Source organism: Littorina saxatilis, linkage group LG5 (assembly GCF_037325665.1).
Source record: "Littorina saxatilis isolate snail1 linkage group LG5, US_GU_Lsax_2.0, whole genome shotgun sequence".
NCBI classification, from domain to species: domain Eukaryota; kingdom Metazoa; phylum Mollusca; class Gastropoda; order Littorinimorpha; family Littorinidae; genus Littorina; species Littorina saxatilis.
Window position 1 is genome coordinate 5,463,272 of NC_090249.1, and position 14,513 is coordinate 5,477,784.

Sequence of the window (14,513 nt, forward strand, 5' to 3'; positions counted from 1 at the left end):
CACTTCCTGCCCCCCGGGCAGAAGAGGACTAAAACGGTCCCCGATATTCTCATAAAGAGACGTACGGAGGCGTTCGTCCTTTCGCTGCTCGTGGGAACTCTCACGACTACCAACGCCAGAGAGAGCCCCCTGAGCTCGCACACCGGCAAGCGGTGTAGACATACCTTGAACTGGTGTCCCATAAAGGAGAGACACCAACTTGGTACTCCCATCCTGCGAAGCATGGACATCCGCCCGAGTCACAGTCGCCGAAGGCAAAGCGGAAGTCGAAGCCGGAACTGCAGGAGACTGCCGAACCTGTGCTAAGGAGAGAACATCAGAAACACCAGACGGAAGCGCTCGTAATTCCTCCCTAGTGGAAGATAATTCCGACGCAAGTGTCGAAACTTGAGCGCTCAAAGTCAACAATAAAGACGCAACTTCAGTTGGCGCTAACCCAGGGCAGCCATCTGAAGTTGAGGCAGAAGCAGAAGCAGAAGCAGAAGAAGAAGAAGCTTTGCCCGAAACACCACTCTTGCCAGAACGTAAACAAGCCTGACCGGAAGTTAAACTGACGTCTGCTAACACGGGAGATTTAACAGAAGTTGAATCAGAAGAAACAGACGCGGATTTTCCTGCGCCCTTCTCTCTCCTAGAGCTACGTTTTGGAGGCGTATCGTCAGAAACCTGCCTCGAACTAGGCTTCCTTTTGGCGCTATCAACAAGCGCAGCCTCCGCCATAGCGAAAGAACTCACGAAAAATTTCAAAGAAAAACAATTTCAGAAAAATTTCACAAGTACAAAACGAGCGACGAAAAACGTCGCTAAAGTTATAACAAAACGGAAAGATCTCACCACACAGCGTAGGTAAAGGTGAACAGTTAGGCGACGACCAAGGGGAGATGCCAAAGCCAAAGACTAAGACAAAATGCTGAAGACAGCAGGAGCGTACATCAGGAGCGTCCTTCCCAGTTGAACCGCTGAGAGAGAATGATACAAATGGCGGCGTATGCGCACGCATACGGATGTTGGACCGGACATCGGTCTGATATTATGGGATGGATCACTCTTTTTTAGGGTGGTCTCCCTTGTTTCCAAGGGGAACGCGTACAGCGTTACCAGCACTGAACTAGAGTTAATTGCTATATGTGAGTTGGGTAATAATATGTAATTTAATGGGGGGTCTCAAAAGGGAGGGAATCGTAATTGGGGGTTTCAAAAGGGAGGGAATCGTAATTGGGGGTCTCAAAAGGGAGGTAATTGTAATTGGGGGGTCTCAAAAGGGAGGGAATCGTAATTGGGGGGTCTCAAAAGGGAGGGAATCGTAATTGGGGGGGTCTCAAAAGGGAGGGAATTGTAATTGGGAGGGGGGGGGGTCTTAAAAGGTAGGGAATCGTAATTGGGGGTTCTCAAAAGGGGGGTTCCACTGTACAGATACACTGTCATCCAGCCAGCATCTACCCAAGCCGACAGACGAAAAGGGAAAGTAAATTCACTTTAGGGTAATTTACTTCCTTAAAGGTGGTCGTCTACATTTGTGCTTTTTTTCAATAATCTTATGGTTAGATTTCGCTAAAAAGTTATGTCAGATGATGAATGAACCATGGGGAAAAAAGTTATAGAAAAAAAAATATATGTAAAAAAAGATTTTATTTTTGGGTAGCATGACTCACGCTTCCAATATTTTGTTGCTGAGAACATGTGCTTTGCCTAAAAATACTGACCAATCAAATTCATGTCACTATGCTTATAGCCACGCCCAAACAACAGTTTGCAGCAACAGTTTGACACTGGAGCGCTGTCCACGTTTTTTTTTAAACGCACGAAATGCACGGGATTTGAGAGGAGTTTTGCGCTTGGCATTTTCCAAATAAGGATATCCTACTATGAGTACTACGCTGGAATACTACAATGAATTTTCAAACGGCTACACTGGCTTCGTCTTTCCTGATCGAAAGGGGGTGTATTGTTGATATTTGTAGATAATAGACTCTGCATTTTAATGGTCAAATGGCGATTTCGGTATAAAAATGTAGACAAGGACCTTTAATGTGTCTTGTATTGTTTGACTCTGAAGCTGGACTCACCTCAGCTAGACTGTGATTTATAGACGCAAGGGAAGGTAAATACACTATTTCAAAACTTCCTTAGTGTGTCCTTCAATGTACTCACCTCAGCAGACTGCTGCATGGCCAGGTCGATGGAGTTGGAGCGGTCACGTATGTGGGTTCGAACCTCATCCATGCGGCGGTTGTCATCATCCAGCATGGCGTTGACCTCGTTGGCCCCCTGGGGGTCGCACAGACTGGCCAGCACCGCCCCCGTCTTGTTGAGACGATCCAACGCTGGCTTCTGGTCCTGCACTTCTTGTTTCAGAGCCTGGGGCACAAATACAGCAGCATTGGTTGAGGTGTGAACATGCTGGAAAGCTGACTACCAAAAAGGAACAAGGCACGTAAGGATTGTGAGATTGAAACAAAGCAAGCAGAAGTCAAAATGAGATCAGCCAAGAACAAAAGATTAGCTTCAAGTTGGTTGAGGGATCTAAACATACACTGCCATAAAAGTACACCTACAAGTACAGCACCAACAACTGCATGGAAGAAATAAGTTTGATCATGATCCTGCCATAAGATAAGCAGCATCTTTAAGTACTTGAAAATGTGTTTGAGTCAAAACAGAAGCTTTGTTAACCAATTTGCACACATATTTCTGTGCTTTCACTAAGAAACAGAACCTGAAACACGCTCACCTTAGCCTTTTCTTGTTGCTTCTTCACTTGTTCAGCATCCACAGACGGCGTGTCAAGCAGGTCAATGGCCGGTTCCACCTCGTCCAACCACCTCACCAGATCTCCGTGAGCTTCTCTGAAGTGACGAGCCAATGGCAGAGCTTGTTCCAGTGTCGACAGCCTCTCATTGGCTGTAACGCTGACGCTGTCGGCTTTCTGTTTGAGCTGGTCCATCTTGGTGCGGACTTCAGCCTCGTCGTCCAGACTGTGGTCGTTGAGAAGTTTCTTGCCGGCAGAGAGAGCGTCGCGCGCTTTGCCTTTCTGTGCACTCACATCTTCGTTCATGCCCTGAGGAGGTACAGGCAAATATACATCAACACTCAGGCACATTTCATACTTTTCTACTATTTTGCACTTGCTTCAGAAAGTAATAACCATATGAATTTATTTTTACTTAATTAACATGAAGAAATGTCTGTGCTAGTTTATTTTGCTGATCTACACATCAAAACACAGACAATTCTGATTTCAGTACCTCTCTGATTGCCTTTTTTACACACACGATGACATGTCTTTCATGGTCTACTTTTTATAACTACACCAACCAGAGTAAGGCCAAAAAAAAAAGGTCTGTTTACGGTAACATAGGCCCAAAAAATAGGGTCGGTAGGTCGGGATTTTTTTTTTCTTTTTTTTCCCAAATACCAAAAAAAAAGTCTAGGGTCGCGCGAAAAAAATAGGGTCGGTCGGGTTACCGTAAACAGACTATTTTTGTTTGTTTGCCTAATGCAAGCACTGGCACAAAATGAATACATGGAATCCCCGTTAAAGACACCCCCTCCCCCCTTAACACTCCCTCCCTTTTAAGACCCAGTTTTCTCAGACTTTCTGTTCATACGCTTTGTAAATGTACCTAGAATATAGTCAATGTTTGTAAAGATTTTAGTCAAGCAGTATGTAAGAAATGTTACGTCCTTTGTACTGGAAACTTGCATTCTCCCAGTAAGGTCATATATTGTACTACGTTGCAAGCCCCTGGAGCAATTTTTTGATTAGTGCTTTTGTGAACAAGAAACAATTAACAAGTGGCTCTATCCCATCTCCCCCCTTTCCCCTATCCCATCTCCCCCCTTCCCCCGTCGCGATATAACCTTGAATGGTTGAAAACGACGTTAAACACCAAATAAAGAAAGAAAGAAAGAAAGAAAGTAAATGTACCCCCATTTTACGACTCAATAACAATAACAACACCTCACTGTCCATAAAAATATTGTTACTCCTTTTTTTCGGTGGTCTTAAAAAGAAGGGGGGGGGGGTGTGTCCACAGTAATATGGTGGGTGTAGGAACAACTGATGACAATACCTTTTGTTGTGCCAGCTGTGTTTGCAGTGTCTCCGGGTTGGCGGTCACGGGTGACGGGTTCTTCAGCTTGTCCTCAGCTTCGTTGAACCAGTCAAGCAAGTCGCTCAGCTCTCCCACCACCTGTACATACATTATCCACTTACAACCTCTGGATTTTTGTCATGAATCATACTCTTGTTTTGTACCGTATTTGACGGACTACAAGCCGCGACTTTTTTTAAAAAAAACCCGCATTGCGGCTTATAAAAAGATGTGGTTAAAACATTACCTAAATTTGAATAGCATTCACCTAATGGAAGTCGCCGCGGATTTTCATTTCGCTCGATTAGCGATTACCGGTACTTTATTAGCTCTCAACTCAAGACTCGGCGCTTTTCTCTTTCTTTCGCGAATCTTCGTTTGTCAACAAGTCGTCGTGACAAGATAGCGTACAGAGTAACACCGGATGTATCAGGATCTCGCGCGAGTGAGATTTCGTTTTTTTGTGTCTCGCGATAGTTGGAGGAGCAAGAGCCGCCATGTTGTGTTTTCGTCTGCTCGAAATGTGCGCAAAAGTCGTAAATCATCCCCAAAAAGCTTATTCCGGGCGGGACTACATGTGTGTGTTGGTTACAAATTGTGTGTGTGATATTTTTCTTCAAACTTTTTCACTTTTCTTCTTTGTTTCACTTGTTTATTCTCGGAGCCGATTTCGCCAAATACCGTACTTTCGTTTGCCTGGTTGTTTTGATTGATTGACACGATCTGATTATATTTTTTTTGACGGCGGCTAATAATATTATAGTGACGCGGCCTATACGTGGCTCGTCCCAATTTTTTTTTTAAAAGTCAGGGGTGCGGCTTATAAAACGGTGCGTCTTGTAATCCGTCAAATACGGTACACTAACATGTCAAGGAAACACAGAGAAAAATACTGAAAGACAGACATAACAAAACTCGTTAACAACGATGTGGTTTCATATCCTGATACCAGGTAATCATTGGTGCATGTTGGACATAAACACTCAGTCTGAAAACTTGTTCAGAGCCACAGATACAACAGGATGATAGTTTAGTTTCCTTGGAACATGTCTCCATTTTCTTCTGGCAGGTGGTCTGGATTGCTTATTAAATGTATGCAACCCCTGCTTTCATGGCTAGATCAGAACATTTTGAAAACTTTTAACTCTGTACAGAACTTTTTCTCACCTCGGTAGACTTCTCTCGTGCCAGCTTGGCTTTCTCGGCACGTTTCTCAATGAGATCTTTCAGGTTGTCGAAGCGCTTGTTGTCCTTGTGGATGAGATCCTCCACACGCAGACTGGCGTCGCCGGGGGTAACCTCCGTCAGCTCCGCCCCCTCCGAGTTGATGGTGTCCAGCAGAGCTTGCACTTCTTCCAGCTGGGTCAGCAACTCCTGAAAGAAAATCCATGCCAAGTATTAGTTCTGTTTGTAGGGCGGGGATGTAGCTCAGTCGGTAGCGCGCTGGATTTGTATTCAGTTGGCCGCTGTCAGCGTGAGTTTGTCCCCACGTTCGGCGAGAGATTTATTTCTCAGAGTCAACTTTGTGTGCAGACTCTCCTCGGTGTCCGAACACCCCCGTGTGTACACGCAAGCACAAGACCAATTAAGTGCGCACGAAAAAGATCCTGTAATCCATGTCAGAGTTCGGTGGGTTATAGAAACACGAAAATACCCAGCATGCTTCCTCCGAAAACGGCGTATGGCTGCCTAAATGGCGGGGTAAAAAAATGGTCATACACGTAAAATTCCACTCGTGCAAAAAAAAAACCATGAGTGTACGTGGGAGTTTCAGCCCACGAACGCAGAAGAAGAAGAAGAAGTTCTGTTTGTGCTACACTGAAACTGCTAGACAATCTCAGACCCCTAAACCCTTTCTCTATCGGTTAAACTTGTGTCCTTATACCACGTCCTTCCCTACCCCACAACACATACTTACGCTTGCAAACACACACACAAAAACAAACACATGTACGTGTGAAACCACCCACACACGCACGCATGCACATACGCATGCACATATGCACACACACGCACACACACACATCCACGATCATTGCATAGCTCACCTCCACAGCCTCCTCAGACTCGGGCAGGGTGTGTTCGATGGCACGGAGCTCAGGCTCCACCTTGTTGGCCCAGGCCAGGAAGCCCTGGTGAGCGTCTTGGAAGTGATGCGCCAGCGGCAACGCCTCCTCCATCTGCTCCAGCGAGTCCTCCACCCGCGACCGCAGCTCGCCAAACCGCCTCTGAGCGTCGTCGATCTTCATCTGCACCATGATCACGTCCTCACCTGGAACATTACAGCGTATCAATGAGTCATGGGTGTTACCAAAGCCTAGCCTGAAAAACTCCAGTGTGTCAATGAGGCATGGGTGTTACAAAAGCCTAGCCTGAAAAATGTATTTTTTACAAGTAAAATGACTATTTCTAAGAATACTCACCTCAATTTAACTAATAGGAGTTACCTTACTTACGAGTGCTAGACTGAGAAGCGTCCTATGTTACCAGTACTAGACTGTAAACAAGGTCGCTAACTCTAGATTTCCGTCGGTATACCATTTAGGGGAGTAGTCTCCCTTTGTCGGTAGTACCTCTCTGCGCATGTGCCAATGCCCATAATCCCCAGTTTCAATTCGAAGCTATTAAGTCAATAGCGGGGTTGGTGGGAGGGTCTCTGGTTAAATTGAGGTGAGTATTCTTAGAAATAGTCATTTTACTTGTAAAAAATACATATTTCTTTCGAATACATCACCTCAATTTAACTAATAGGAGAATAGATAACAGGCTGGAGGGTTGACTTTCGATCGGTAATCTAGTGTCACCTCACCCGACTCAGCCCATTTGTCCGGAATCCCCCCTGTAAAATCGGGGGAAGAAAAGGATAGATCATCGGACTGAGAAGCAAGAAATCCTGAGTCGGGCGAGTGGCAAGTTGCATTGTTGCCACTGTGTCAACTTGCTCCAGAAAGGGACAATCGAAAGAAAGTCCCACCTGTCAATGTAGAGCTGGTTTCTACTCGATGGTCGTTACTATTCCTCTGATCACTTGTCTTTATCAATGTTGGGTTATGGTTATGACTTGCCATTATGCGCCTTGAGCGACCCAACTCCCCAGCAACGTAAAGTTCTGCAGGTGGATCAGGTGAACGACCTAAAAGATGAGGAATGGTCAGAGATAACAATTCCTCTAATACCTTGAACTTATCACCAAGGTGCGTCTCTGCGACTGATCCTCCATTTAAGGGAGATTGACAGAGTTTCCAGAGATCCTGTAGAATTCTGGTCTGAGGCACCACTTTCCATGGCAAACAATTGTGCCAGTCGCATGAATGAATATATATCCTCTCTGAATTTACCTCTCTAATGAGGATGGTAGGCACAGATACCAGTGTAAATTCAGGCTGACTTAGCTGTTCCTCCTGCGTGACAGGAAGTAAGCGCAAGTGCGCTCAGCAGTACGGTCACTGTCTGCACCTTTCCTGTGCCTGTCTCAACGCATGTGGGGGCTATAAGCCTACCCTTAATGGTTAAAGGTACCATTTGTCCTAGAATAGCAAGTGAAAGACAGCCAGCTGTATTGCCTTTACCCAAGGGGAAAACCTGCTTCTTACTTTGAAATTCCACACTTATAGCGTGAGGGGGTCCCCAGTGACCATGGGCATCTCTGAGCCCTTATTGGCTGAATGACCGCTCTTGTCTTACTCAAGAGGGTGCCATGCCTGGCATGCAACTCACTGAGAGGTCCCATTTGTGATTTCAGCAGGACCGTTTTCTGGCTTGATCAGCCAGGTCCTTGATCTAGGTTTTCTGTAAACATGGTTGTAGGAGGCATCTGCTGGGTTGTCTGCCCAGCATAGGTTTTGTGGGTTCTGGGACACTCCAGATTTCTGTAGAGCTCACAAGTTCTTAGATGACTATGCAGTGATGTTCTCCGGCCTATGGCCGAAGGTGCACTATCTTGGGCTGATGCAAAGTTCTGCCCCCTGGTAGTTGAACTCACAAAGATGTCTTATGTTGTGATCTCAGTAGTACTTCTGCCTAGATCACCCAAGTCCATATCTGGATTTTCAGTAGGCGTGGCTGCGGGCGGCAAGTGTTGCATTGTCTGACCAGCATAGCTTTGTGAGCTCTGGGGCACTTCAGCTGTTTGTGGAGCTGAGCTCTAGGGTGACTATGCAGAGTTGTTTTCAGGCCCCTGCCTGAGGCAGGAGGTGTACTCTCTTGGTCTGATGCATAGTTCTGACTTGACAAAGGTCTTAGTCAGCACCCGAGTTGCCACGTTTCTTGCCCAAAAAACGACGCGTAGCCGTAGACTGGGAGTGAGTGAGATAGGCTGGTGTGGTATTCCTGGCTCCAGCTAGGATCTCACTGTGTCTCTACCTCAGGCTCTTCGAGCGAGGGAGAAAAGGCTGGTGTGGTATTCCTGGCTCCAGCTAGGATCTCACTGTGTCTCTACCTCAAGCTCTTAGAGTGACACAACTTATACTCACCCAATAACCTTGTGTCACCGTAGACTGGGAGCGAGGGAGATAGCCTTGTGTGGTATTCCTAGCTCCTGCTAGGATCTCACTGTGTCTCTTTCCTCCAGCTCCTTTAGCTTTTGAGTCCAGGCATCTGAGAGTCTACATATGGATGGGATGGACACATTCACCCACTGTCAAAGGTATTGCCGCACTCATTATGCCTTTCGGGGGAGGAATACCTCTAGGTCTTATCTCTGTGGTCCAGGGATCTTAGAGCGCCAGTTGTAAGAGGCAAACGAAGCTTGTCCAATTCAAGGTTCGGTTGGAAGGGGTGGCTGAGCCTTCCCAAATCCAAGTGTGTCTGTGGCCGTACCCAATACCCCTAAAGGTAGAGGAAGCTCTTCTTGTTCCAGGAAAATTTGACTCAATGATGGAGGGACGTATGGTTTACCCAGTCCAAGATGTCTGGCAGCACTAATCAATCCGCATGGGCTGAGAGGTCCTCCTTGATCTATGAAATCTGGCCCATGGATCTCATAGTGCGGATGGCTGGCCAGACCTCAGACTATCTCTCAGTGTCCTTCCTGGAAAGTCCATGGAAAAACGGGCGGAGTCACCTCGGGAGACATTCCCTCTTTAGTCAAGTCTGTCCGTCTCTGAAGCATGACGTAGGTTGAGTGCTGTCCCTGTTGAAGGGTTTTTCCTTGACTTGGTTTGTTTGTTTGCTTAACGCCCAGCCGACCACGAAGCGCCATATCAGGGCGGTTCTTGACTTGGTCCAAGGAAGATAACCATGAGGTTTTGTAGCCTAAGGACTGCCTGACCCTGGGGTAGGTTGTCTTCCAAAAGCTGCTGATCATCCCAGGGGCACCTGCCCAGTGATCTTAAACGGCCCATCCCTTCTCTAGGACGTCTACTGTCGTCTCTCCTGTTGATGCTTCTGCCAGAGTTGTTACCATTATCAGTCGAGATGTGACCTGTTACAGGTGTCGGACATCCTCTGTTGAGTGTCGACTGTACAATCTGACATTTCTATCATCATCCCCTGGCTGATGCGGGTGTCAGATGACATTCAGGAAGAAGGGGCAACTCTACAAGTTGTTACGCTGGGTCCGTCCACAGGTCATGAAAGCAAACTGTACTTGACGTTCTCAGAGCACTTCTTCCCCCGTCTCTGCGTTATCTCCAACAGCTCCCCGCCTTGTGATGTAGCCTGAACATGCTCACCCGTGTTGCCCGACGCTTGTATGGTAAGATTCTTGGGCCTGTTACCCTGTTGAACAAGCTCCACTCCAAGTGTGAGTGATCTTCAGAGTCGTTTCCTCAGGCAAATGTCTTGAGACACTTTGATTCCTCTTATCTTGGTACGCAGTGTCTGTCTTGTAGCTGTGTATCCGAAGGAGACATCTAGAGACCTCAAGAGCTTGCAGTATGCATGGAAACTGATGTGACTACCATACCCTGTTCAGTTGTCCACCGCTGTTTGACTGGTGATCTGTATGCAGATTGCAGGTGCCATCTTGTTACTGGTAGGGCGGCTCCCCGGTGTGAAGGTTGTAGCCTCTAACCATTAGCTCTCCATTCCATGTGATGAAGATAACTAGGAGGCTCTAGGCATTCTCCTCACACTCCCAGACTTCTGTGTAGCCGGGCACTGCTGAATATGGTCAGGCGTGAAGTGTTGGTCTAGTTCCAAGAGCGTTAAACATTAGGTCTTCCTCAATCCGTCAGGAGGTGGTAGACAGGCAATGGGGGGCGGGAGCTGTCCTTCCGGTGCTGAAGCATCGCTACAGGCAGTTTGCAGCACTGAATACTGGTAGTCAAAATGCATGAAGCCACCATCATGATGGGGAACCCTGGCAAAGATAGTGGTGGGAGGGGCCCAGTCCTGTCAACAGCCGTGTTTCGGGGTCACCTCAAGGGAGAGGTTGCAGACGAGGCTGTAGCTACCTCGGGGAGATTCTACTCATGTTACGCCCAGTGGACGTCTTGCCTGACAGCTGGAGGGTCTGTCATAAGCTGTCGCAACGATCCTGGGAGTTATCAGGGCGAAAAGGAAGCCTGTCTCTTCCTGTGCTTACTGGAGGTATTCCCCCAGAGCGCCCGACATTGTCTGTTTGGTAATGTCTACGTATATATAAATACATGTCAATATGACTTAATTCCCCCTCGTACTGATAACGGCATGGTTGTGCCAAGAGTTTATCCAGTACCTTTCTCATGAGAGTAGCCGCTCTGTCTAGGAGGCATAGTTAATTGTGTGTTGTAACAACATCCGTTTAGCAAATATGTTATATTTTCCATAATATGAAATGATAAACATTGTATCCCTTGTATGAACCTGACTAGAGCCAGTGTTATTTAAGGGCGGCCTCTTATTGTTAGGTCCTGTTGTCTACTTCTGAGAACCTAGTCGTAGGATTAGGTGACAACAGTAGAGATGTGGCCTTGTTAAAGGTCAGAGGCTTAGGTTTTGCCTACGAACCAGGAATAAGTAGAGGCATGACAACATTATAGGAAGCTCACCTGTGAGTATTATTCAGAGCCTTGCTCGATCTTGCATGTTGTGAAAACTCAGCTGAGTGTAATACTCATGTGTTAACAACCAAGTTTATTCATGCCCCTAAGGCATGGTTTCAACTGTATATTATTCATAACATGTCATTCAAGTGTAATGTACATCAATTGTGCACTGGAACAGAACATAAGTATATATGTGTGCCTGTTCTAATTGAATTTGAAGAGCTGTCTCCTGGCACTGTGGTATCAACAGATTTTAGCTGAGTGTAAATCTCAAAGTGTAAACACTTGAGTTTAACCATAAGTTAAATCTTTTACCACTCAGATAGCTGATTTAAACACTCCATGAAAATGGAATTTGTAACATCAACTGACTTCTTTGATACCCTTTGCCAAGAAAAAAGGATTATATCCCAATAAAGATGTCCCATCTGTGTTTGCATACACTTTAATTCTTCCTTGTCAATTTAAAAAAAAAAAATTTTTTTTTTTTTTTTTTTTTTTTTTTTTTTTTTAAATATATATTTACTGTATATATATAATGTGTATGTATGCACGCATACAAGTTTACAAGTTAATCAAGTTAAGTTGGCAAGGAAAGTATTCTTTATCCAATTTGAAGAAGTACCACCACGTGGTCTCTGTGAGTCCACCATGATCATCTGATAAAAATACCAAAACCATAATCTGCCAACCGCAGAAAACATCGTTTCCCAGAAACATAGGAGAGAGAATTACTTGCCTTTCTCTGAGAGTAAAGGAAGTTCCCTCCGTAATATTCCCGGAGGCGCATGTCTCAATCTCAGTGTTTGGTTTTCTTTCCAAGCGGGCGAGGTTTGTTGTTATTCTTCGATACAACCCGCTTTCAGTTCTATCAGCGTTCAAGCGTACTGCGGTCCGTATCTACGCTGCCCGCAAAAGTCATCGCAGTTTGTAATGACCGAAGTATTCATACGCCGTATGTAACATTCGCGGGCGCTCTGTGCCTTCAGTTCAATCAGCGTTCAAGCGTACTGCGTTCCGTATCTACGCTGCCCGCAAGAGTCATCGCAGTTTGTAATGACAGAAGTATTCATACGCCGTATGTAACCTTCGCGGGCGCTCGGTACTTTGTACGCCTAAAAATTCGGATCAGAAATGCGCTTCCGGTCGGGATAACGCACCTGGTAAACCTCGCTGTAGTCGATAAAAAGCTGTTAAAACGCAAAAAACTTCTGGGTAATTTCGAAGTTGAAGGTCTTGTTCGTATTCCTACATTGATGTGTAGGGTGACCTGCCGTTGCTTTCCATTGAAAGCGGCAAGGTAAGTTATCGTTCGCGGAGTTCTATTGCGCAAATGAAACCGGTCCAACCGCTGTAAATATCTGTTCGACATTCGTAACGACTGAGTAAAGAATAGTTGTCGTTCAATTGCATGTTCACTAGTTTTAAAAGACAAGTAACGGAGCCTGTTAGGCTCTGTGTGTCAACAAGGTATCATTGATGATTGAAGTACCTTCTACTTATGACCAAGTAACTTTGTTACATTTTTAAGCCGTTTCACTTTCATTTTCACGGTTCGTTACGTTGTTCAACGTGATGAATCATTGAATGTATACGGGCGTAGTAATCGCCCTTAAAAAGGAAAGCCCAAACCGTGATTGAAGGTGAAAGATGTAGTTCCTGTGAAGGAAGTCTTCTTAGACGGGAAAGGTCTAAATACACGTCTAGCTCCCCGTAGCAAGAAATTGAAACTGGGGATTATGGGCATTGGCACATGCGCAGAGAGGTACTACCGACAAAGGGAGACTACTCCCCTAAATGGTATACCGACGGAAATCTAGAGTTAGCGACCTTGTTTACAGTCTAGTACTGGTAACATAGGACGCTTCTCAGTCTAGCACTCGTAAGTAAGGTAACTCCTATTAGTTAAATTGAGGTGATGTATTCGAAAGAAATACTCCAGTGTGTCAATGAGGCATGGGTGTTACTAAAGCCTAGCCTGAAAAACTCCAGTGTGTCAATGAGGCATGGGTGTTACTAAAGCCTTACTTTTTTCCCCTAGGGTTTTGTTTAACATATACAGTGGAACCTCCCATTAGGACCCCCATTAGGTCCCCATTAGGACCCCCATTAAGACCCCCATTAAGACCCCCGTTAAGACCCCCATTAAGACCCCCGTTAAGACCCCCATTAATACCCCTATTAAGACCCCCATTCTAAGACTCCCTCCCTTTCAAGACCCCGTTTTCTTAGACTTTCTCTTCTTCTTCTTCTGCGTTCGTGGGCTGAAACTCCCACGTACACTCGTGGTTTTTGCACGAGTGGAATTTTACGTGTATGACCGTTTTTTACCCCGCCATTTAGGCAGCCATACGCCGTTTTCGAGGGAAGCATGCTGGGTATTTTCGTGTTTCCATAACCCACCAAACTCTGACATGGATTACAGGATCTTTTTCGTGCGCACTTGGTCTTGTGCTTGCGTGTACACACGGGGGTGTTCGGACACCGAGGAGAGTCTGCACACAAAGTTGACTCTGAGAAATAAATCTCTCGCCGAACGTGGGGACGAACTCACGCTGACAGCGGCCAACTGGATACAAATCCAGCGCGCTACCGACTGAGCTACATCCCCGCCCTAGACTTTCTGTTCAAATCCTCTGTAAATTTACCCCATTTTAAGACTTCCTCCTTTTTAAGGCCTTATTTTCTCAGATATTTTGGTCTTAAAAGGGGGATTCCACTGTGCAATTACAGCATGACACCAAATCAAAGGACTGCAATAATGATGTAAATCACAACCCTATAACCACGCAGTGCATTTGCTGGTCCCTAGGTCAACACTGCTTGAACAGACAAGTTGGCTTTAAAACTTACCAGCCTATCCTTCGAGCAAAAATGAAGAATAAATGCATAAATAGATTAATAAAACCAAATATGTATAAAAAGATAAATAAAGGAATACTTGTAAATTAAAAGCTTAGATGGCTCACCCTTGCAGAAGCCCTGCAGATCTTTGCCAGTGGTAGCCAGCTGCCTAACGGAGGGTTCGCGCTCACTGATCTCTTCTTCCAGGTTCTGCACACACAACAAAGCACACAACATGAGTGAAAATATCTTATCGCCAAACCTTCATTTGACAAAACAAAATAAAGTCGTTAGAAGAACAAACCTAAGGTTCTCACAAAAAAGGTCAAGACAAGATTGCATGATGTTTCACTGAAGTCAGCATTTGAGATCTCTTTACAGCTATATTCTGCATGCATGTCTGTTCAAACTACTGTACCAGTAATGTTGTTTATACCAGCAAAAATAAACAACATAATTCTTTCTTCAGACACAATACGTTTTCATGCAGCTCTTCAAACCTACAAGAACAACCCCTTTCTGCCAAATTATTTTCTGAAATCCGTAACATTACTTGCACATGTATCTAAACATTGCAAAGAAAGCAGAAATTCAGCCACAATCCAGG

At 45.4% G+C, this 14,513-nt stretch overlaps 1 protein-coding gene across 4 annotated transcripts in view; it reads right to left on the minus strand.

Moving 5' to 3' along the window:
* LOC138966148 (microtubule-actin cross-linking factor 1, isoforms 1/2/3/4-like) overlaps nt 1-14,513 on the minus strand; it is a 186,924-nt gene that overhangs the window by 60,368 nt on the left and 112,043 nt on the right. For all 4 annotated transcript variants that reach the window (XM_070338260.1, XM_070338261.1, XM_070338262.1 and 1 more), the window contains 6 exons: nt 14,032-14,116; nt 6,143-6,366; nt 5,262-5,468; nt 4,074-4,193; nt 2,732-3,058; nt 2,152-2,358 (listed from right to left, as the gene is read on the minus strand). In XM_070338260.1, the coding sequence (XP_070194361.1) occupies nt 2,152-2,358; nt 2,732-3,058; nt 4,074-4,193; nt 5,262-5,468; nt 6,143-6,366; nt 14,032-14,116 (1,170 nt within the window). The remainder of the gene's footprint in view (nt 1-2,151; nt 2,359-2,731; nt 3,059-4,073; nt 4,194-5,261; nt 5,469-6,142; nt 6,367-14,031; nt 14,117-14,513) is intronic.